The sequence below is a fragment of the Malurus melanocephalus genome, unplaced genomic scaffold (genome assembly GCF_030028575.1).
Source record: "Malurus melanocephalus ecotype Western Australia unplaced genomic scaffold, MMel_1.1 scaffold_1, whole genome shotgun sequence".
Taxonomy (NCBI): domain Eukaryota; kingdom Metazoa; phylum Chordata; class Aves; order Passeriformes; family Maluridae; genus Malurus; species Malurus melanocephalus.
The window spans coordinates 3675014-3699789 of NW_026623233.1; the positions used below are offsets into that span (position 1 = coordinate 3675014).

Sequence of the window (24776 nt, forward strand, 5' to 3'; positions counted from 1 at the left end):
AATAATTTTGCTATTTGTTTTAAACTTGGTTATTTTTACAATTTTAATTTCACAGAAGAGTGATTTCTTACACAGGTAATGTAAAGACACAGAAGTGAAAAGTGTGAGCTCTATAAACAAACAAAAGAAGCCACAATTAGGTTTAAATTCCTCTCACACCCAAGGGATTTTGAAACAACACCTGCAAGACCTAAACTGACTAAGTGAAAATAAATAATTTAATAAGTCTTGGTTAACTTCCTAGCAACATTTAACATTGAAGAGAATAATATGTCATGCTTGAACTGGCTGATTAATGATTGGCACTGTAACATTTTAAACCTRTCTGAGTGATCTACCAGTGTTAAACATCTTTTGTTGGGCTTTACTCCTCTGCTGGGCTGAGGAAAACTGTAACTTGACAAGTTTCTCAGAGAGCCAGAACACAGCTCAGAAGAGTTTATTAAGGATGGATTAAATATTTTCCTTCATATGTATGCTGTACATCTATGACACTTAACATAAATAACATTTATAAGAACTAGTCAGGAATTGATTGAAAGCTGTTTAGCGCAGTTAGCAAGCTGGATCTTTCAAAAGTTCTTGTTTGGATTCATTACAAACCATGCTATTTCTACAAGTTAAACCAGAACTCAAGTGAGAAATAATTCAGCTAATATCAGCATGATGTGGATCAAGCGTTCATTCTTCCTGGAAAGAAAAACAGAGGTGAYTATTTGAAATAAATTTTAGAAATTATTAGAGTGTTGCTAACTAACATGCAAAAAATAACATTTGTTGCATTCTTTTCAACAGTGGTAGTCTGCAATCTTCCTCAATCTTCTCTTGTCTACTTCCTTTTGAAGCAAAGTTCACTTTTTGAGATTATGTCTCCATAGTGACTTATTTTAACTTAAAATTTAAGTTATCAGTTTCATATTTGAGACTTGTAAAAATTTTTAAAATGTGGCTTTCATTCTTTCATTTAGAAATCTCATTTAGTAAGAGCTTGAAATTTGTTGCTCTAAGGTAGCATTTGTTACTTTACTGCTGAAAATTGAGATAAAATTGGAAATTTGAACAATGCAGGTATTTTATATAAATTTCTGCTAATTATGAAAGAAATTACCTAAGCTCTAGGATGAATTTTGCAGAAGGACTATTACGTAACAGCAGCTATACAATTTTGTTCCATATGTAGTCATCCTAGAGGAAATGAAGAACACTTATTAGAAAGTCAAACTTAAATATACAAAAGAGCTGATGATTATCAGTTTTCCAAATTATTCTTTATATTCCAATTTGACTTTGAATATTTAAAGCATTATTGACCTTGTTAAAGCATTACATAGTRTGTGCATGGGTGTGGAAAACAATTATAGCGTACGTATATAATACATAGCAGATTTTATTAAATGTAAAGTTTATATTAAATATCTGACATACCCTGTCTATAGACATAGTCATAAATATTCATATGTATTGATTATACATACCAGAAACTGAAATTAGGCCAGTGGATTTTGTACYATTTTTTATCATTACTAGACATAGTTCAGGTATTTATGTATTATAATACCATTTTTCATATCTCCGTTTTCAAACAGAGATGAGAAGAACAACATTTAATCTTTCCATGCAAAATTTTTTTTTTCTTCTCAAATTATGTACAAAATACTGAATGACAGTATTCAAAGCCTGAAAATGTCCATCTGTGCAAAGGATTGGTATGAGATCTGTGGGGTGCTGCTACCATATGTGCAGCTCAGGGCAGGATTAAAGAGAAAATGTACTCAGTGCAGAACTCCTGGGAGGTGTTCAGTGGTTTGGTGCTGCCAAAAGGGTTCAGAAGAAGCAAAGTTCAGAAGAGTGACAATCAAGAAACCAGTGGAGTGAGACATCTTTCTGTAAGATATCCATGTGTTGTGTCTTAAGYATACCCAGTTTTATTTATAGTGTTTGAAGATCATTTGCGGGGGGTGGGAGGGAGGGTGTTTAGAAGTTGGAGAGTTACACAGTACTGTGTGTTTGAAGTCTTTAAGGTTCCTGGCTCCACTGTAAGTCCAGGTTCAAGCATCCAGACCCATCTTCAGAATAGGGAGGACACAGTTACTCTTTGTACAATATAGGAGTTGGTTCAGAGCATGAGCTCTTGATGGGAAAGTGTGGAAAATGAGTGAAGGGCCAAATAGACCAATTCCTTCTTATGGCTCTTGACCTGTATTTTATACTATAGAAATTAACACCTGATTCTCTTGAGTGTGAGCGAGATTATTCCTGCTATCAGATCAGTCAAGAAATGTGAGTGGCTAACCTGATTCTAAGATAATATAAGAGACAATCATTGTGAAGAACTGAAGTGGAGGATATGGTCAGATGTTACAATAAAACCAGKTTTTCAGCAAGATTACTGAGGTCACATGAGAAAGCAGCCAAGTGGGTCAAAGTTGTCAAAGAAAATGTGGGCTAAGCACTTTGAAGAGACAGATTTTCTTGCATCAGCATGCCTATAGCATATTCTACATCTTTATGCATCTTTTTTTTTTTTTTTTTTTTTTTTTTTTTTTTTTTTTTTTTTTTTTTTTTTTTTCTGAGCCCAGAACCTGCAAGCAGATGCTGGCCCACACCATGTCCCTCTTTGCCAGAACCCCTTCTCAGGGTCAGGCCCTTGTTCACCCACCACCATGCTCTCTGAGCCAGAACCACTTCTCAGAAGAGCCTTTTAGTCCAGGTACTCAATCATAACACTCATATGAATTTTCGAATAGTCTTAGTGACTCCTTTTATTTTTATTCCAGGCTCTCTGTCTCTTAACCATACTGACAGCAAAGARCTTTATTGACTCCCACCAAATGGCAAGCAGAATTGCACCTCAGATGTGAACTGRTCACACAGACCAGTATTGGCTATTTTACTCTGCTTTTTCAACAGTTAAAAAGGTTCAAAGTGAGTGAAGCTAAATTGAATCTGATGGGTTTTTAGCCTACCCTGAATAATTTGCTTCCTTTGTTATGATTAATAATAAAGCAGCTGTGTTCTAAAATTATCTCAGGTATGTGATCCCCACTCTTTTAACACAGTAGTGATTACTCAGTAAATTGCYCTTAAACCCAACTATGTGTGGAATGATAACTGAGAAAAAAAAATTGAGAACTGGAAACCTAATATTTCTTAATTGTCTAACTTAGAAACAGCCCCTTGATTTCTCTAAAATCTTGAMGTTTCCTTTCATGCAAAATCTTCTGTGAGTAGTTAAAGGGAACTTTGAACAACTTCAACATGGAAGTAATGTTTACTGCAATTTTATAATTTACCACATTGTCAGTGAAAAAGTCGACCAACTTAGCAAGCAGTAGGTATAGATTTTACTGTTTATGTTTGACTGTCAGAGTTGCATATGAAGTATAATTTATATATGTTTTTAAAAAATCTATGAGAAGAGCCAGGGGTTATCTGGCAAAGCTTCTGATGAGCTTGTTTTATGTTAAGAGCTGCCAGAATAGCAGCCATTAATGAACTGATTGATGTGCTGCATCCTTAGAACTTACAAAACAATGCTTTMTTTTCAAATGTTCCTATAATTTTCTTCTTCTTTTCTTTGGTATAAATCATCATATTTCATATAAAAGTAAATTTGTAATCTATATAATTCTGATCAAACCACTTATATTTTGATCTCTCCTGTACCTACTTCTCTCTCTCAATCTTTTTTTAGACCCGCCTTCTTCAGTCCTTTTTTTACAGAAAGGTCCATTAGAAGTTTAATACAGAGAATGATGGCGAAGGCTGTGAGTGAGGCTTTAWAGTCTAAACACCTCATCACTTCAATAATGTGGTTAGCCTTTGAAGCTTTATTAGGCCTGAGACAGCACCTGATCACTTTCACAGTTTTCCCACTTGGCAGCCATTGACTGTTAACACAYAATTGAAACAGTTTCTTAAGCAACTTGTATTTTATTGATTTAAACACTTTTCAACATACCAAGAGTGAGAGTATGATTATAGATTAAAGGAGATTAACTATTCTTTGCTGAATATTTTTCTCCTTTTGATGAATTATTCCTCAGTAGTAAGTGAGAGCAACAACACTTATTTTTTTAAAGTATTTAAATGACAAACAAGAAAAACTATTTCAATAACAAAAAGTTGATTTGGATCGATCTGAGAGTAACAAGTATTATATTAGGATGGCTGACAGAGACATAAAATGTTTATTACAACCAAGTTTTAAAGCTTCTTAGGCAACTTTACTCTCCTCAACATTGAAAAAAAAATCCTACTTAAATGAGGAAAATAAGTTCAATATTAAAGAAAAACCTAGAAGAAAATTAAATGTTAACCACAAAAAATATGCAGGACCTGAAATTTTTCAACCACTTTCACCCTGTGGAGCCTAAAAATAAAAATAGAAAATCTGAATTGGTGTCATTCATCGAAAATGCACTGGAGCTGGTGGATTTATGCCCTCTGGCTCTAGGCTTTGGATCTCTACTGTAGCTTTCATTCCATTTGTCTTCATGCTCACACCAATCTTCCTGCTTAAAATGAAAAGGGCTAGAAAACTTTCACTGCACATGACATACCAGATTCCTCAGAGAATAATACCTGAATAATTTTTGCTCCTCAGAGAAACTGAGTATATGATCAGGACAGCATATTTTGGAAAAATATTTTCAAGCATCTATGTTTTCAATCTCCTTTATATTTCTGAAGGGACTGGACCTCATTTGAGAACTGGAAACTTAATTGAATTGTCTAACTTAAAAACAGCCTCTTGATCTCTTTCTCACACAAAATCTTCTGTGAGAAGCAGTGAAAGGGAACTTTGAACAACTTCAAGAGGAACTAACCTTTACTCTAATTTTATAATTTATGAAATTGTCAGTGAAAAAGTCTACTAATTTAGTAAGCAGTAGCTATAGATTTTACTAGTTTTGTTTGACTCTCAACACTGATCAGCCATTTGCAACTGATGTAGCAATATTGCAGGATGYAGCAGTGAAGAATACAATCCTACCTTTAATTCTCATGCCTAAACAAACATGCAGAACTTTTGTCTTGTAAACATAAATCTAGCATTGTCTGCTGAGGCAGGAGAATGTGTGAAAACAAGTCGGCTGGTAATAGCATTAGATTGGGTGCAACAGCACGTGGGACATMAAGGGCAGCTTAAATTTATATGTTCCATAACAACCAAGGTAAAGGAACAGCACTGTTAATATTCAAAGCCTTTTCTACAGGTGGAAGGGAAGTAAGAGTAAAGCTACATCTACATATCATGGTCAATAACCCCAAACAAGTAATTTTTGCCTTACCATAGTTTCATTGTATGGATATTATGGTCTATAATTCATGCTGAAGGAGTGAAAATAAGCAATGAAATGGAGATGATTAACAAAATCTACAACAATTTGCAGATAGCATAAACATGTAGTGAAAAGCAGCTCTTAAAATGGCTTCATTATAGACAGGAGAAATGGTATTTCTCTCAGAATTTTTGTAAAAAATGTTTTGTTATTTCTTTAAAACTCTTAAATATCCCCAAGACAGTTATATCTCTSCACAAAAGTTAATTGAAAGTGTAGTATGGCTCATTCCCTATGTCATAATATTCACTAATATGGGTGAAAAACTGGAAAGGAAGCAAATTGTTTTCTTCTTTTCATCTTTTGATAATATGCTGATGAGTCTTCTTTCTTCCAAAGTGAAAGCTAATTTTTATCTTTTCTTGGGAGATAAGCAGGGATATTTAATGTTGCTTCAGAGAACATCATACTTCTAGGATATCCATTGCCTTAAATTCATCTTATGTCATCAATTTATTACACATGATCAAATTAATTCTATCACTGCCACATAATTCTATTTTGAAAGGTAAGTCAATCTTCAGTGCTGAACACATTGTACTGCCCAAGAGTACTCAGAAAAACCTTCTAGCCAAGCGTTGTGTGAGGATAACAGCCTATCAAGTTCCCATGGATACTCACAACGCATGAAGACCCAAAGGTCGCTGGGTCATGAGAAAAAAGATCTACCAACCTGAAGAGTACAGATGCTAAACCTGTGAAAAGTTCCCAAGAAGAGCCGTGGTGCATGAGTGGCTGGAGGTCACGAGGGCATGAGAATTTGGGGGGTTCCTGCACAGTGAACCTCCACCCTTGGAGCGCACCAACTTTGCTTTAACTAGGGCTCATGTATTACACGTTCACAAATTACAACTGGATTAGCTCTTCAGCAACATCAGGATGTCAACAAAGCCTCAAACCAACCACTATTGCCTAGAAATGCCACCTCTTGACAAATAAGGTATCAATCAGRTGTTTATCATGGAAATAGCAATCTCTTAAGCAGAAAACATAATTTCCACCATGTATATAAAATATTTTAATTCATGTAATATGAGGAGGCWTAAGCTCTGGAAGGAATCACAGAATACCTCAGGCGTTATCTTTGCAAGAAAAGATAAACATCCAAACCCAAAACTTTCTCATAAAGCACATACTTGTAATTCTCCCCTTAATGATTTGCTTTATCATTTGCTCATCTAGCAAGTGTATCTGAAGCATCTAAAGATATTACCAAGAGTTTAAGATTAATTTGCAAAATTCAGAGAAGAACTTGATTTAAAGAGATGAAGCCAGCCCTCCTTGTCACCATATCCTTGCTGGATGGATGCACAGCTCTGGCTGGTCATGTTCACCATCCTACTCCCAGCTCTGCTTCCTCACTGGATGCTGTGGGATCTCACAATGGAGGGCCCAGACTTCCTGTTTCCACCCTCAGCACCCAGATATTTTCCTTGGCTGCACCCCAACCATAAAACCTGTTCGGAAAAGAAACGGGGGAATTATGTCTCGACAATAGGAACTGACAGTTTGGGGTGTTTCAGGTAACTAACACAGATGAGAGAGAACAGTCACCTCAGTCTCAGTGGGGTTCTGYGATAGCAGCCAGATGACTTTCTTCCTCAAGGACAAAAGTTATTGCACACGATAYTGCCTTGAGAATCTAAGGCAGCACCTTGGAAAAAGACTTCAGGTGAGTGGAGGGGCTCTCAACATCATTCATGTTAAACAACTGCTGACAGATGTAGCTTCTATTTATCAACATTATTTATATTGAGCTGAAMTAGCAGTAAGGATATGTCCACAAGTGTAAAATGACAAAACATTCTTGTCATGTGGCAACCAATTGAAAAATCAGCATTACTTGAATACAGAAGTTTTAAGTCCTTAATATATTTCAAATATTTTGCAGTTGCACTTGGTTCAAGAGCAAAGCCTGTAAAGGCCTAAATGTCCATAAGAACTTCAGATCTCTGGAACTGCATGGCATGTTTTATTTTGTGAAAATAATCTCAGAAAAGAAATGTTGCTGTAGTTTATACACCTTCCAATATATCTGCAGTGGATATCTGCAGTGAGGGAGACACCACAACCTCTTTGGGCAGCCTGTTCGAGTGCTCAGCCACATGCACAGTCCTCTGACTTTATCACATCCTGAACACCTCTTCTATTGACAGCTTACAAAAACAACATTAAATCCTTCAGCAGAAAGTTTGCAGGTATAAAATGTTCTTTTTATTTATGTTCTTTCTCTTCAGCCAAGTTACTACGCTATTTTATCCTAGGAAAAATAGGGGATAGAGATATTCTTTTGGCTTCCACCACCACCACCACCACTAGTATAATGCAGTACAACAAGGAAGAAATAAACTCAGTGTGTTGAGTCTGGCTGAAGGCACAATGCCTTTTCCAGCATCAAGTCTGTCTTGAGATCTCACAAAAGATGAAGAAAGGAAACAGGATTTGCTAAGTCCCTACCTTGGGAMTGAAAGCTACCTTCTATAGCATGTGGAAAACTGGCAGAACTAATGATCTGACCAGATTGTCAATGCCACCAATACAGAGCCGTTATTTCAAAGTGCTGTCAGTAGCAAACACTACCGAAAATCCATTTTATCCACTGTGGCAAATTCTTGGGCCTTCAGCAATAGCAATGGTATGGAAATCATTAACTAAGGTGTTTGAAACAATGGCAATAAGATTAAAAACTCAGTCTCATCTGAGACAGAACAAAAGACAGAACAAGTCTCATCTGAGACAGAAAAAATTTTTGAGCACATGAGATCTTTCTGTGTGATGGTACCAAAGAATCCATCCCAGAGTCCTGGCAGTATTAAGATGGAAGAATTTTAATTATTTAAACAAAACCAGTTAAATCTGGTTAACTCCAGGTTTATAAATTTAGCCAACTTTTCCCAAAGTTTCCGTCTGACATTGTTATTCTATGCATGTTATACTACAGCAATATCTAGGACCACTTGTCACTAGAAAATTAAATCCACAGCTGCCTTTGTGTGTTTACCACCTGTGACTGGGCAAGGAATGCACATATCTGGCTCCACATCAAGTGATCAAATATTTTATAGCTAATCAAGGACATGATGAGCTTTCAGATTCATTTTGCCTTCAGCAACAAATGAATGACTTTTTTACTGTCCCAAGCCAATCATCTTGTTTTTCTGGCAAAATAAATTTGAACTAGTTTGCAACTAAACACTGTTGATAACAAGATACAAATTTTCTGTCTTCACTCTTATTGTACCCATTTTTGATATATCTTTTCAGCCTTTTGTAATGGAAGGAGAAAATAGTAGCTTAAAAACTGTACAAAATGGAAATAAGCAGATATGTAAGTGCAGTCAGTTTTATGGCTTCTTGGCCATAAAATTCTATGGTTTTGGATATTATAATTTCTCTGTGCAGAAAGAACAACTCATCTTATTCACATAAACCTTGCAAAGGTTTCAAAATTGTGGTGAATGTGGAAAATGTATTTAAGCCAAAATTTCAAGTATGAATTCTTGGGATTCAGTCTGAATGCCAGAGTCCTGACCTTTAACACTTCCGAGACCAAAAGGGAAACTATAACAAATATGTGTCAAGAGGTGACGACTCTTCTTTCTGTCATCTTAAGGAACTTTGCAGTATCTGTGCCCTCCCAAGCACAAGCATTATTGCATCAATAACAAATGATGAAGCAAGMAAATCTTTAACTAATTAAGAATTAAGCTGTTTCATATTGTTCACCATTTGATTAGCTTTCATTTGGTGAATGCTATCAAGATCTTTCCTCATATTTCACATTTTGGAACCGATGCCTCAGAAATAATCATAGAAATCTACTTTTGATTATCACAGCATCTACAAGTATGAGAATTACCAGTCATTCTGTTAGGAATAAAAAAAAAAATACATCTGCTTTCACTCTATAGTGCTATTAATGTAATGCAGATGACCAAGTAAAGTACTTACACATAGAATACAGCCTTGCCTGAACAAACTGGGGACGAAATCTGTAAGAAAAGTCCACAACTGGCTTAAAAATGTGGAACTCATGTCACTTAGGAAATTTGTACAAATTAAATGCACATCTGAAATAGATAATGTCACCTTATTAGCTGGATATAGTATTTTCCTTTTTGAGGTGGTTATATGAAACTAGAGCAGTTTACCATGCCTAAGAGTAATTCAAGTCCAGTGCTGTTTTTTTTTTCTAGAATAATGTCAAAGAGAGAAGAAAATGGTAAAAACCAGATCACTGTTTTCYTTTTTACAACGTGACAGAAAGTGCAACAAAAGTACTGAAACACTAATGAAGGAAAGAATATAGTAAGTAGATGCTAATGGCCTTGAATTCAATTTTAACAAAGCTAGAGATAAGGATCTGCTGCAAGAACACAATGCTTATTGCAATGGAAGGAATCTATCAGAAAATGCAGAAAATYTGGAACATGGTGTCAAATCTTTACATTAAGACTACAAAGAAGCAGACAACAGATCAATAGGACTCATAAGCACTTTGCTGATAAGTCCTAGAAATAAAATGATGTCTTCTCAGCTAAGCCTCAAGTCTATGAATATTTTACCAAAAAAACAGTCTTCCATTTTCCCTGGGTATAATGGAATCCAAAGAAATTTGCAAAGATGAATGACTCTATTTTGAAAAAMTAACAGTTTGCTATMATAAACCACATTGCAACTAAACCTTGTAATTCATTAGAACATGACTACTASTGGGAGAAGGGAAGAAACACAAAAAATGTCACTTTAGGAATGAAAGGGAGTTAAATAAGCAGAAAGTGTATAGAACATCTGTCAATCATGCAGTTACAAAACAGCAGTTCTACTGTACTTGAGTTTGGCTAGTCTTTCCCTTATGAGTGGTTAGTAACAAGAAACAAAGGTTGAGGTATTGTTGACAAAGGATTAAAATCATATTCTGCTGTATTCAGAAATATATGTACATATTTTATCTTAGGAGTGATTCCACAATTCCCAGTGTTTAWGTCTATAAGTGTCCATCTATCATTTGTGAAGCAGAAGTTACATAGCAAGAAGCTTGTTTGCACTCAGCATAGATTATAAAACTRTAAAAATCTACTACAGACAAGACTTCATGAAAGATATATTTAAGGAATTCTACGAGGAACAGCAAGAATTCCAACATCACTCTCGTATATGCGCATAACACAATAGGTAAGATTTTATATTAGAATTGCTGGTCATCTTAGATGCCATGCCTCATTTTCTTTAATAAATAAAATTACAGGTATAAAAAAAATGTAAAGAGAGATTCATAATGTTTACAGACCAATTAGATTCATTAAACTAGCGAAGAAGTTTAAAGATTATTAATGGATCATACGCAAACTCTTTTTAAGTACTAGAGAAAAAATTACTGTCATTTTATGTCCTATTTTAATACCATTATCCCAACGCTTTTCATCAGTAAGAGCAAAAACACTGGAAATTATCCTTCCAAATGTAATTTAAAACTTCTTTCAAAACCACTAGGAAAAAAAGGTCATTAATATCTTCAAAACAACTTGACACTTTTTGAAAGAGAAGACAAAAGATGTCCAAACTTGACAGTCGAATGTCATAAATGTTATCGGACACGTTGGTTGGAAGCTTTCATTGCTCCTTTCTTTGTATTGCAATGCCCCCTGCAGGTGTAACAGATCCTCTGTTTCTCCATAGTATTTTCTTTAGCCCTTTGAGGAAGCATCTCCTCTGACATACTCATGCTTTCTAAAACCCTTGCTAAATGTAAAATATTGTTTGAATCAGAGAAAAAAAAAAAGAAAAACAAAACACAAAAAAACCCAAAAAACAAAAAACCCAAACCCAAAATAACAAAACCAACTCATAATGTAGAAAACAGGAGATAAAGGAAAAAGAAAACCCCACTATTACCATTCCTACAGAAGCTACTTTGACAAATAATGGATGCTCATCCCTCTTTGACAGGTTTCAGACAGGGATTATGGAGCAGACAGTCGGAAAGATGAGAAGACAACATGAATCTCTGACACTCAGGTGTGGGGCTGGTGCCCCTCTGGAGCAGCTACAGTGGAATCATTAGAGTGACTGCTGGCTCATCCCAAGTGCACTGTTAAAACTAGGCAGTTTGAAGGATTTGTGGAAATTGTTCACAGACTAGAAGCTTGACTAAGGCAAAATGTCATAAAAAGAGAAAGCAAGGAGATTTCATGGTTGCTGGCAGGTAATATTTGATTGAATTAGTTAAGTGTCATGTTTCCCCACCATGTTAAACTCTGCAAGTATATTAAATAGAAGCTCCACAAAGTAAATACAACATATTGACAAGCAACAGGGCACAGCTGAAAAAGTTTAATCCTGGTAAGTCATATGTGTTGATTTGTTGCTTATAAACAGCTCAAGACAATGTTTCATTTCATTAGCTGAATGAGGAAAGATGATTAACTATTTATGTTTCTTTAAAAAGCAGCAAAAAAAATGCAGAGAAAAAATGCAGCACATCTGAGTGAAATTAGACTCCAGGCATCTATCCATTCTCTCTGACTGAAAATGCTAAAAATTAATCAAACACTCAAGAAGATGTTTCACTCCAGCTTTACAAACACAGAATATCAGGAGTGAGCAGCKAAAAGATAGCAACTGGCATAAGAATGATCCTTGATCTGGTATGATAAAAGAGCACTGGCCTTTTGGAGTTTGTTAATTTTCTTAAAAATTAGAAATCTAGTTCCATGTTAACATTTCCTTGGCTTAATTTATAATTATATAATTTTTTTATTCAAAATAGAAAAGCAGTGAAAACTGAAACTTTAGTAAAGGTTATACACAGTTATATCCTTTCAGAAGATCCAATCATACAGTCCTGAGGTCCCAGGTTCAAGTAAACCACCTTTCCTTCCTTCTACTGCAGTCTTACACTCTATCATACCCAGATCAACTTCTGACATCAAAAATTTAAATAACTGCCATTATTTCTGCTCTTACATGACCTTCATATTAAGGGAGCATTATTTTAGATGCTTAGTAAATGTTTCAACTTAATCTCAGTTCTGTTTTTCTTTCTGTAAATTTAAAATTTACAATGTCATAAAAGTTTTTCCATTCTACACATTAGAAATTAGGCAGGCAGAGGTTAATCRCACAGAAAAGGAAAATAGAATGGAGATACGCAAACCTGCAATCAAACTTATACCAAGAACATTATCACACCGTTTGAACTATTCCAGAAGCAGGATAAAATGATAGAGGGTTATCTCATTTGAGGGTTTTTGTAACTCACAGACTGAGCAAAAAAAAAAGATGCAAATTTCTTCATTTTGTACAATTCAAGATTACAAGACAAGAATTAATTACTTCTGGATTCACCAGATTGGAAAGCATAAATATCCAGAAACTGTCCAAATACAATCTGGTAATCTTAATTTAAAATGCAATGAATCATACTCTAAAGGACGATAAGCAAAACCTTTTTGTAGCAAAAATGCCAAAAAAGTTCTAAGATTACATTTAGTAAAAAAGGWAATGTAAAAAAAGAAGTTTTTCCCCAGATAGTTGCAAGAATGGCACAGATTTTTGCTGAAAAAACTTAACCTTTTCACAGTGCAAAGCCTGTATGGCCACATGGTTAATTTACATGTGTTTACAATGTGTTTCACTGACAACTCTCACTACAGAAACCTCTAGTTGCATGCATATTATATGAACATGGGACTGTCATAATGAAAGCCACTCAAACTAGTGAATGTGCCAGACATACAGAGGAAGACAACTATGAAATTGTAAATAAACAATCTTTTTAGATGGTCTGACTCCTATCAAAACATCAGTCAGGGTATACATATACTTTGATGCCAAAACTTACCAGGAGCTATCTAAAACATTTAAAAGCTATTATATAAACGAGTAAATTGCATTGAAAGTTCTACATTTTAAAGAGTGCTCTTAAGGAGAGAAATATTTTTTAGTTTGATTTCACCTGTAAGAATTCCTGCACTCTGAAATTATTCTATTGWTCCCAAAGTGCTCTGGTCTTCCCTCAGCTTTACAGAAGTGAAAAGCCCTGTATGAGAACGTCTGGGCTGAGAAGTGAAAAGTCCTAGCTCACAGGCAGAGCTCATTGCTCCTGCTTAGGATTCCAAACAAGCAGAGTCAGAAACTTGTCATTCGATGGCAGCTCCTGCTGCTTGCTGCCACATGTAACCTGGATTTAGGAAGTGTTGACCCTGTCCCCGCCCTACAGTGGAAAACACTGTGATATTCCTTATGCATTGTCTATCAAGCTATTGCAAAGGCTCCTGAGGATACACAGCAAGAAATTATAGTCAGATAGCATYGACATACAAAGAAACCAGAATTTTTCAGACAATTCTTTTTTATCTACAGGAGTAAAATCATTCAAATGACGAGTTCCTTAAAAAAAAATTTCAGGACGGCTTTTCTGGTAGTATAGAGTGGACTCCCACCAAGTGACTTCGTGTTTAGATAACAGTCTTCATTCTAAACCCAGATCTGCCCCATCTGGAACAGATTTCAATTCAGATGATCTTTTCATCACTTAGCTATTTCAGGATAGGTATATTTCCACAGTTTCTGTTGGAGCTAAGCTATTTAAATGTCTACTGAACTGAATTTGCATATCAAACTCACATGAGGGAGATAAAAAATAATATGACTAAACATGAATTTTTATGTCAAAAATTCACATCCTAGAGATATTTATAAAACAATAACAAAGCAACATAATTTATGGAAGCAGAACGTTCTTTTATCCTTTTCATACAATTCTGATTAAAACTGTTGTATCTTCATCATCCCTATATTTTCCAGCAGGAAGCTTCCCACCTGTTTCAGGATATACTAACCCAGGCAGAAAACTGGATAACATTTTCTCAAAATCCCTGCCTAAAAATCTTGATCCCCTGGTAGAYAGAATTACCAAAATAATCACTTAGTTCACCTTTACCTCTCAGGAAAATTCAGTGAAATCTGTCACAAAATATTACTACACCAAAGATATTTCAGTGGCAGATTCAATTTTCGATTTTTTTAGATGTAAAGTAGTTTAAACTAAACATTACTAAAATGTTGATATTTAACATTTTTTTTATTTGTCGGGCTTCAGTAGCACACTAAATTGCTTTGAGTCTGGTAATGGTTATTGTCTTGGAGTCACGGTTGGGAAGTGTAGGGCATAGACAAATCATCCAGCACATGAACTTCAGGCAGGCTGCTTTGAAGGACTGAAATGTCAAATCTTCTTTGCCCCTTTCTGAAACTACTTTTTTTTGCATAACTTTATTGTATTTATGCACGTGTCTATTACTAGAACATCAACCATGTCAATTACTTCAAGTAATTCAACCAGATAATTACATTAAAAGTGCAATCATTCTGTGAGACTGGTGTGAGATTCCTAAGAAAGGAAAGGTCATGCAAACTCATCATATTTATGGCTTCACTCTACCATAGAGTACAAATCAAATCTGATCTTTATGTACTACAGTAATGTAAAAAAAGCTTCAGTTAACAAGTTTTTGTCTTATGCAAATGTTGTTCAATATCTTTTAATGATACTGACAATTATCTATACAATAAAGTCCTTTACTCATTTTATGGTGATAGAGATGATATTAGCTAGTAAARTTAAAATATAAAAGCATAAATTATGAAGTGAAATATAGAGCTGAAGGAGCACAGCAGAATTCAGAACAGACAATTCTGATATTTAAAAAAATTATCCAATACCATAYATGCCAAAACAGATAAAAGTATTAATTGGAAATGAGATAATTTTATCTTCTCTTCCYTTCTGTCTATATAAACTCTTATTCAGTTGCTCAAAGCCCTTTTCTATTACCYTGCTCAGTAATTTTTCTCTTGTCTTGCGCTGAACTTGCCAAAATTTCCTGTGAATGTGTTATTTTTAGATAAAAAGTATTTTGACATAGTAAATCAACAAACAGCTTTCCTCTTGCAGTCTCATGCTGTCTCTAACAGAAAAGGAGACATTTCAGTTAAATGTCAATGACAGTGTAATTAATAGTATCTGCAGGTAGCAGAAAGAGATTATGTGCTCTTGAGGTGTGTTACATGGTGAAAGAGTGGACAAGTGCCATCAGTTGCTAAAAACTATTTGTGAGCCCTGCGAGGCTGCGTGGACTCATCACATACTGCCAAATGGAAATCCAAACATGAAGGGAAGCTATTCCCATGCAGGASATAATATAGGTCATAGGAAGCCCCAAAATCTCACCCTAAAAAGCAAAGCATTCATTTATGTCCTTACTAAGGAGTCTGTCTTTTACCTCAATTACTTTTTTTTTTAATTTTTTCAAAGATCAAATTTCTGTCTAAGCATATGAATCAAAGCCTTATCTGTTCTTTTTACTTTTTTATGCATAGAAATAGAAAACAAAGATGAAAATGCTTYAATCTGCCTTGAGAGCTCTATTTTAATATCCAAACATTTTTTACATCTACAAACTCAGCCATGACCTTTTTGATTTTGAATCAGTAGCTTCAAAGAATTAATGAGGCCTAACTAATTCACTTCATATTCACACCATTAGTKTATTTAGATTAATTTTCTTTACTGTTCATATGTGGACAAAAGCTTAACAAAGACTAATAAATTGATAGAAGGCATATTACAAAAAATGAACTGAGTGATGATTTGCTTAGTGAGTCACTGAAAGACAAATGTTGTTACAAACAGCATTATTTTTAGAAACATCTCATACTAAATGTAGTGGATGTATGGGAAATACTTAGATAAAGATATGATGTAAGCACAATTATAATAATTGCCACTGTACACACTTTTAATAGTTTTAACATCTAAATATAAAGAAGGTAAGATAAAACAATGGAAAGGTGAGATAAAAGCTCAAAGGAGAAGAGATGGCAAGAAGATTAAAAAAACTAGACGAAAAATATCAACTCCTGGTAACTGAATATACAACGCATAATGCAATACAGGGAAGTCATCAATAGCATAAAGATTTTGAAATCTKTACCAAGCCACATAAAAATTATTTTTATAAAGTTAGTACAAGACTGTGGGGAGAAAAAAAATCATAGGGAATCAGGCAAAAATGCAGCAACTTATCAATATCCTGAAGCTGAATTATTAGGGACTGTGAAAGATGAAAAAAAAAAACCTTAACTGCTTGCATATCAGACTGGAACTTGGAAAGAAATGGTAGCCTACACATCAACATTGATGATTAAGTCCTTCCACTGTTTACATCAGTGTTCTCATTCCTGCGCTGAACCTCAGTAGCTTGTATTTAACAGAAGAAACAAGAAACCAACATCTCCAAAAGGATTTTCAGAGGAACAAAATCACAGAATCATAGAATGGTTTGGGTTGCAAGAGACCTTCAAGACCATCTAGTTCCAACCCCTCTGCCCTAGGCAGGAACAGCTTCCACTAGACCAGCTTGCTCAGAGCCCCATCCAAACTGTCCTTGAATGCTCCCAGGGATGGAGCACCCCCATTTTTTGGGCAACCTCTTCATGGGCACGGCAGTTGTGAACCTGAACACAGGCATCCACAAAGGCTGTGACAAGAGGAAAAAGATGAAATGCAAAAGTAGACACTTTAAATGATGTGTTAGGAAATGAAATGAAACAAATTGTGAGCTGATTGAGTGATTTAAAAGCACTGAGCCATTTCCCTTCTATAGTGTCCATTTTCTGACCGAGTTTTCTATTAAATGGATGGTTTCAGGTTTTGCTCTCKGGCTTCCAGACAGTAATTCATCTCACCTCAGAATTCCAAGCGATGGCAGACTCAGCATTTGGCAGCCAAGTGAGTCTACACCGTTGCCAGGACAGAGGCTCCTTTTGCAAAACTTCAATCATTTACCTCTGAGGTGGTCCTCCCAAACTTTCCTCAATGTCAATAAAGAAAAATAAGCATTTTTAGAAAATGATGCATCTAACATATTTCAAAAGTGTACTTGATGTTGAAATTAATTCCTTTCCAAAAGTGCCTATTTCTCTTCACTGACCAATGAAGCAGCTTAGAATGACTAAGTCAAATACTCATGTCTAGACTGTATCCCACGCCTGCATTCCTCTGACAAATCTCACCCAAGATGTCAAACACTGAGAGGGAAAATATCAAACTGTCTAGTTATATAAGAAGAAACAAGGAGAAAAAAAAAATTGTTGGGCCTTTATTGAACTACATGGACATTTACGGAAGATAACTCTTCATATGAAGTAACATACATTATTGGGATGCAAAATAAAAATTTGGGGGTAATTAAAGAACCAAGAGCAATTCTAGATTGCCTGAGAAAATATTCATTGACAATTAGATCCACGGCTTCAGCTATAATAAAATCAGCAAAAACAGATGAGAAAAAAACCCAACAAAAATGCAAACCCACTACCCTTGCGGTGATTGTTCCCAATTTCATTAAATATTCCCATGTTGTGTTCAATAGGTCATAAGATTACTAGGAAATTCCTAAAGACAATTTTTAACATACGACAAAAATCTGCTTTACATTTGTTTTATAATTATTTATATTTATATATATACAATTTATATATATGTGATTTATATATATATAACTAATATATAGTTTTATGATTCCCTGGAGACTTTTCATTGTTATTTTCCCCAAATGAAACCCTTGGCAATTCTGAACCTTTGTTTTGTTTTGTGGTTTCCTTTGTTTGCTTGTTTTTTAGACAGAATTTTTGAGTTTCTGCTTGACTTCTTGGCCAGGTCACCAGTCTCCCTCCAAAGCCATCTGTTTTTCATCTGGAAGCACCTTTTTTCTTTTGAGTTCACTTTTTTTGGGTACAATTACCATATTTGCTTTATCTGTCAAATTTTGTGTCCTGTAATCATTCCTCTTTGGGTCTCTGTTCAGATATCTTAGCCAAGCACAAAGTGATTGTGAGATCAGGATATGCCCTGCTTAGATGTATAAAAATTATTGGTTATCATACCCAAATGATCACTACTATGTTAGGAATTAATGTGCTCACCACCTTCTATAAAACATAAGCAGTCTCTGCTAGCCAGGCAGACAAAAGTCAGGAAGGAGAAAGAACAGCTCCTACAGCTCCCTGGAGTACACACAGTCACACAGTACCTCCCTCTGACACCCTGTTTTTGCTTGATGATTTTATACTTCCCCATGTCGGAGCTTTCCCTTGTCTTACACCATCCATAATTTCAGCTTTCTCATCTCACATGAACCTCCTCCTCAGACTTTCTTTCCCCCCCCCACCTGCAACTTAGCATTTTCCTCAGAATTCTGAGCCATGGTTGTGTACCTTTGGCAATGGATGTGGTATTCTCAGGCACAGACACTTGCATGGACTGCTAGACAGCCTCACTTAGCACTGAGATGACTGTGACAGTGGAAATAAGTAAATGAATTCGTTTTCAGCAGACACCAGTCAAACCCATAGCTTTGAGTATCAGTTGCACATGTTTATCTTATAGAAGAAGTTTATCCTTTTCCTTGCAATGCCAAATGCATTACACATTTCTGCCATAAATCTTAATATAATGTCATAAATCATTACATTTTCTTGAATATTTCAATCCATTGCTCAGCATTTGGATATAGGCCAATTTGAATTAATGTTGCAAAAAACTGCATTAAATCCTTAAATGACATCTATCCATAACTAGAATCTTGAATCCTCCTCTTTAAAATTTATTATTTAAAGGAGACATTTTTCATATACAGTCTGAATCTGACACATAACATCTTAGTCAGTATATAAAAGAGGAATTTCAAGTAAAATTTCACCCTCAATGATTTTCTTTCTATGTCTCCTCATTTTCAACGTGGGCCTCAAGTTTCTGAAGTAAGAATTCAGTGTTACTGACAGAGACATGGTCGAGTAGTCACTTCACTAACCAACTTAATTGTGCTGACCAATTTATAACAAAGCTCAAGGGCTGTTACCAAAAGCTCCTTTTGCTCCTGGAGCTGTTTTGGGAAATGATTTCACATACACTTTTAAATGCTGTGTTCCTTTACAGTAAGGGTGCTCCAAAATACCTRTTCTGACAAACAACATGTTGTAAATCCATTTAAACATTTTTGTAACTCATGTAAGCTTTCTTTAGTGCACTTTATTCTTAAAAATATGTCAGAGTATTACAAAGAAATACTAAAGGAGCAAAGAATGAAAGACRTGTATCATATTATCAAAAAGGTTGAATATGGATAAATTTATCTTAACAGGAACATGCAGCAGATGAAATAAGCTTTGATACTTGAAGGATAAGAGTCTGACTATGTCTAGCTGTGGGAAAGAGAATGGACTGAGTTGAGAAGCCAAAGAATCACAGAATCAGCCAGGCTGGAAAAGGCCTCCAAAATCATTGAGTCCAACCTGTGACTGAACACCACAATGTCAACTAGACTATGGCACTGAGTGTCACCCTTTTCTCCAGGCTAAACAACCTCAACTCTCAGCCTCATAGGGCATGCACTCCACATCCCTTACCAGTTTCCCTGCCCTTCTCTGGACATGCTCCAGCACCTCAATGACCTTAAGAAGTCTTAAGGCCAAAGGAGACATGAGTGTTTCTCTTTTATGGACATAAACTAAAATACAGGAAGTTCCACCTAAACTTGAGAAAGAACTTCTTTCCACCGAGAGTGGCAGAGCACAGGAACAGGCTGCCCAGGATGGTTCTGGAGTCTCCCTCTCTCAAGATATTAAAAACTCACCAGGATGCAATCCTGTGTCACTTGTTTCAGGCAAATCTGCCTTGGCAAGGGGGTTGGACAGTATGATSTCCAGAGGTTCCTTGCAACCCCAGGGATTCCGTGAGAGCTGCTACATTTGAGACACCATGTCATTTGCTATTCTTGGCAATGACTTGCTGTGTTTACACTTGTTACTATCCCAGATTACAGGTTTAATTCTCACCAACTCAGAAAGCTTCACCTACATCACTGATTTTCCAATTCATTAATAGATCAGATACAGAACAGAAGGAACAAGAGGGTAAGAGTCCACATGTAAAAGAGTAAGAAAGGTGCTCCTGACATTTTTGACTTGCCACAGATGTCAACCAAGTATTAATTTAGATGCAGGTTAGTCTTAATGATAGTACTGACAACTAAAAATTAGAACTCTGGCTATAATTAAGCCAAGACTTTTTTTTTTTTTTTTCACCACTAGGTCTCATCTAGCATTCTCATCTAAAAGYCCATCCTGTAAACACCAGGACGGAGTGCAGGGTGATGAAATGAGCAGGCAGTAACTCCACAAGATGGTGTCATTGCTGTAAGACAGTCCCAGGGCTCTGTTTTGTAACTATTGCTCTTTAGCAGTTGAAAGGATGGCTAAACTCTGAATAGACCCTGTAGACAACAGAGGGTGCCAAGGTTCCACCAACACAGCTGCACCKCCTGTCCCAAATCCACCCCAGCATCTATCAAATAGTAGAAAAAAGSAAAGATGCCACGGGTGAAGAAGATTAATCCGTGTGATATCTAACACAGTTTTTGTTTTTTTCATAAGTTCAATTTTAACCCCAGTCAGATTCCAGATTCACACATCCATAGGTCTGTCCTACAGACACGTTTGCCCTCCCTCCTGCATCTTTAATCTGGCTGCCGTTTGCTCTTCCTTTTGCCTGACAGGACGGTGACTGGACTCACCTTAGTGAAACGCAAACACTCAAAAAAAAAAAAAACCAAAAAAAACCCAAAAAAAAAAAACCAAAAAAAACCACCAACAAAAAACAAACAAACAAACAAAAACCAACCAACCAAACCAACAAAAAGCAGGGCTGGAATTTAATCTTTATTGCCCCGAGGCCACCCTGTCAGCAACAGGCCTCTCTTASGCGGGGCGCGGCACAAGGGCGGTGCTGGGGGTGCGGACGGACACCCGCCCACACGACAGCAGCGACAGTCCCCGGAGGAGCCCGGGCCGTGCCGGAGGGGCCCGGACCGTCCCGCCGACACGCCCAGCGCCGCCGGCCCGGAGGCGAAGGCGGGGCGATGCCGCCTCAGCGGCTTTGGGCCCGGGGCCGCCGCTCCTCCCCGCGCTCACACCACCGCCGGGCCCGCATTACGCAGGCGCGGGGGCCGGGGCAGGGCCGGCCGGTACCGCCACCCCCACCGTGACCTCCCCGTCACCTCCCGCGACTTCCCCGTCCCGCCGGCAATCCGCCGCTGCCGGGGACATGGGGCTGAGGCCGGCACGGTGCCGCCCCAGCCTCGCGTAGGCCGCGTTAGCCCCACGGGAAGCCTGCGGCGGGGGGAGTCAGCGGACATCGGGACGGAGCTGAGGTGACTGACCTCTGAAAGGCCGTGTCCCACGTAGGAATTGTCCGCCTGCTGTAAGTGTCCTGGTTTAGAAGGCGCAGTGACTGCACTTTGTTACTGTGTGCCCCGCGGCTGTCACTTCGCGTTCTGTATTTATTACCTTTAAAAAAACTTGTCTCGCCATTTCGTCTCTATTTTGCTTGTTTGTGTTGGTTGTTTGCTAAGCAAAAGAGGTAGGAAAAATCCAATTGCACCCTARGCCTGGTCTCCTGGCTCACGAGATGAAACAGAAAACTTGTAACTCACTTATTTGGATAGGATTAAGTTGAAATTTGGCAGTGTTCCGCTGAGACCTCGCCGGCCCACGGTCACGCTGGGGTTGTTTGTGGTGGTGGTCAGGCAGGAACCTGCTTTTCCAGCACAATTCCATGCGTTCTTCTTTATGGTCAAGGTGTAAACCAGGCTTACACGGRTGTGTGAGTAACTCCTGTGCTATCCTTGTGGCATAGCCGATTACAAGATTTGCTGTGTTCCAGCAGCATGCTGGAGTGTCTCCTGCTGGGATCTTGACATCAGCACTTCGTTTTAGCGAGCAGGTTGTTTGAAGTYGCTGGATCATTGCATCCACAATTTTCAGCTGAGGTAGAAGAAGGGGTGTATTCACGTTGTTAAGGGAGAGTTTGTTCGCTTAGGGTTCTGCCTTATGAAGCGTTTTAGTCCTTTCTTCTCTGAAATGAATAATTGACTTTATGGTCAGTGCTGAACAACAGTGTACCAGATGGGAACTGTCCAGAGGGAGAGAGAGGGGAGATACTGAACAAAACAGTTTCATTGTCGAATGAATCAGCTGTTAATGCCTCTGTGTTTTAAGTGATCTGGGTATGAGAAGGGCCTTGTTGAGAAGGGCCTTGTTACAGTATCAGGGCCTTGATGTGCAACTAACCTTTCAACCGCTCTTTCAACCTTTCAACCGCTCTTTTTTTTTCCTTATGTCTTTTAAATAGGTTATTCTTAAAAGAAAGTTTCTGCCGTGTGCTTTTATGGTGTCGTAGCTCACCTATTTATTGATGCTTCCTTTGTAACTTCATGGTAAAACAGCTTCTGAGAATATAAGTTTGGTTACCACATCGTCTGGAYCCAGAGATCACTTTTAATAAAATGTGGACTGCCAAAAGGCTTTGCAGTGCACAGATACTGTTGCTGCAGTTGAAAGAAGGCCAACTGTGTAGTTGCGTGTTTCCCAAAACTCATCAGCGCCAGATTGGAATGCCRAACTATTGCACTGTAAGAGAGCCACATAACAGAGTTAAATTAGAGGTAAGTATTTTTGTGATGCTTTATAGATATAAGTGATACAGTGATAGATACAGTGATAAAATAATTTATTTTAGACTCTACAGAGCTAAGCTTTTGATTTTGCAGCCTTATTTATGAATTTCAGATACCTTCAGTTTATCAAGGTAAAGGGGCAGGCAGCAATAAGTGCTGGACTTCCAGTGTTTCAGAGTGAAATTTTGAGTCTTACAGTTCTCAGCTGAGGAGAAATGTCAATTTTCTTCAAACTGTATTTCAGATAGTAGTGCATGATAACTGACAGACTGATTAGTTACAGTGACAGTTTCCAGAGAATTCTGGAAAATTACTTACAGATGCAATGTTGTGCAATAGAGGGTGGAGGGGAAATGAGCTGGTAAGGGAGCATAAAAAGATAAACGTTTTGTTATAAAAAATCTGTAGACATAAAAAAAAGTTGGAAAAGACACAAAATTAAAGCCTGTTTTAGACACTGGCATATCCAGATGGCAGTGTTTTTCAATATCTAGTTGAATTTATCTTTAAAAGAAAAATTGCTGCAAGTGTAAGTAGTGGAACATTGAKGTTTGAACTAGTTTAGTGGGGGCTAAGCAATTGGGAAATTCATCTAGATGGCTCTTACAACTATTTTGATTGACTTTATTAATCTGTTTATTTTTAAGTAGTGCCATTTTAKATTTACTGTTGTTTCTCTTTTTAATAATCGTATCTGGCTCTGTGATTGCAGGTGTCCAAGGTAAATGATAAACAATCAGTGATTGATAGAAAAATGGCTACTAGTGCAGAGGAAACCAAAATAGCTGTTGAAAAAGGACCCAGTGGAGTATGTGATGGACGCCAAAATTCATTAGAAGGTATTGAATCTTTTGACACCCTCTTCACAARAAGTCAGCCTTCCCTGCCCTCAGTTGACATCTTGCCTTAAGGATCCAGATGATCTAAGATCTTAATTTGAAAGTTTTGTATCATGTGATGTGTTTCTTTTTAATTTTATGGAGATTATATGCAATTGCTGCAGTTTGCAAAAACTCRTGTATTTCTTAAGGTTCTTAATGGCTGGTTAGATTATGTACTTTCTATTTTATTTTTTTCCTTCAACTTCATTTAACTCTTATATTCACTGAAGGCTATGAATTGTTATGCACTATTTCTTCCTGTTAGAAATGTGAAAACCGAAACATTTCTGTGTCAGTGGTGATTTTTGATTCAGCTAAATTAGTCATTACACTTATGACCTTTATTTTAGCAGTGCTGCTGAGCTAAACAGTTCTTTCTGTGATTTTGTGTGTTTTGTCATACTTTCCTGGTAACTAACCCTCAAATATGCTGTGACACATCATACATTTTAGCTCCTGTGCTTCAGGGTGCTTGGTCATTTGCATTCTATGTATATTTAGATTTTGTTTGTAAAGGTGTTCGTGCTCAGTTGCTTTGGGCATTTTCAGCTTTTGTTGACATGGGGGATGACAGGKAGGTAGTTATGACAGGTTGAGACACTGGGATGTTACAATGTTTTTGTAATTACTTTGCTCAGGAAACAGCCATATGAGAAACTGTTGTGCTATTTCTTGCACATGACAATCAGAAAGCCAGTRCTGTCTTGAAAAAGCTGTGTGGTACCATACCATAATTCTTCTGTACAGCCTTGTCCCCTTACATGCATTCCCTTGAAGGTTTGCATTACAAAATGGATGAGTTACTGCTGAGTAAACAGAAATGCCCCACCACCCAGTACATTTTTAATCACCAGAGAGGATTATTTTTCACCCGGAGATTGGTAATCTTTTAGAGRGAACTCTTAGGTTTATATTTATTTGTGAATGCTTCTGCATTATCTGCGAAATAATGAAATTGAACAGCCCCAGTG

General features: G+C 36.9%; 1 protein-coding gene and 1 long non-coding RNA gene across 6 annotated transcripts in view; one reads left to right on the forward strand and one right to left on the reverse strand.

Annotated features, from left to right (window-relative positions):
• LOC130588890 (uncharacterized) lies at positions 1-21747 on the reverse strand. 2 transcript variants are annotated; one of them, XR_008967038.1, is made up of 3 exons: positions 21629-21747; positions 1109-1185; positions 1-690 (listed from the first exon to the last, which is right to left on the reverse strand). It is a non-coding gene; the product is annotated as an uncharacterized LOC130588890 (long non-coding RNA). The 2 variants fall into 2 exon arrangements; XR_008967037.1 differs by lacking the exon at positions 21629-21747 and adding an exon at positions 17097-17216.
• PNPLA4 (patatin like phospholipase domain containing 4) overlaps positions 21436-24776 on the forward strand; it is a 19164-nt gene continuing 15823 nt past the window's right edge. Inside the window, exons 1-3 of one of the 4 annotated variants that reach the window (XM_057389852.1) lie at positions 21436-21669; positions 22600-22912; positions 23637-23763. In XM_057389852.1, the coding sequence (XP_057245835.1) occupies positions 22754-22912; positions 23637-23763 (286 nt within the window). In that variant the 5' untranslated portion in view covers positions 21436-21669; positions 22600-22753. Of the gene's footprint in view, positions 21670-22107; positions 22238-22599; positions 22913-23636; positions 23764-24776 lie in introns of those variants that run through there. The other 3 variants (XM_057389841.1, XM_057389863.1, XM_057389870.1) reach the window with 3 other exon arrangements.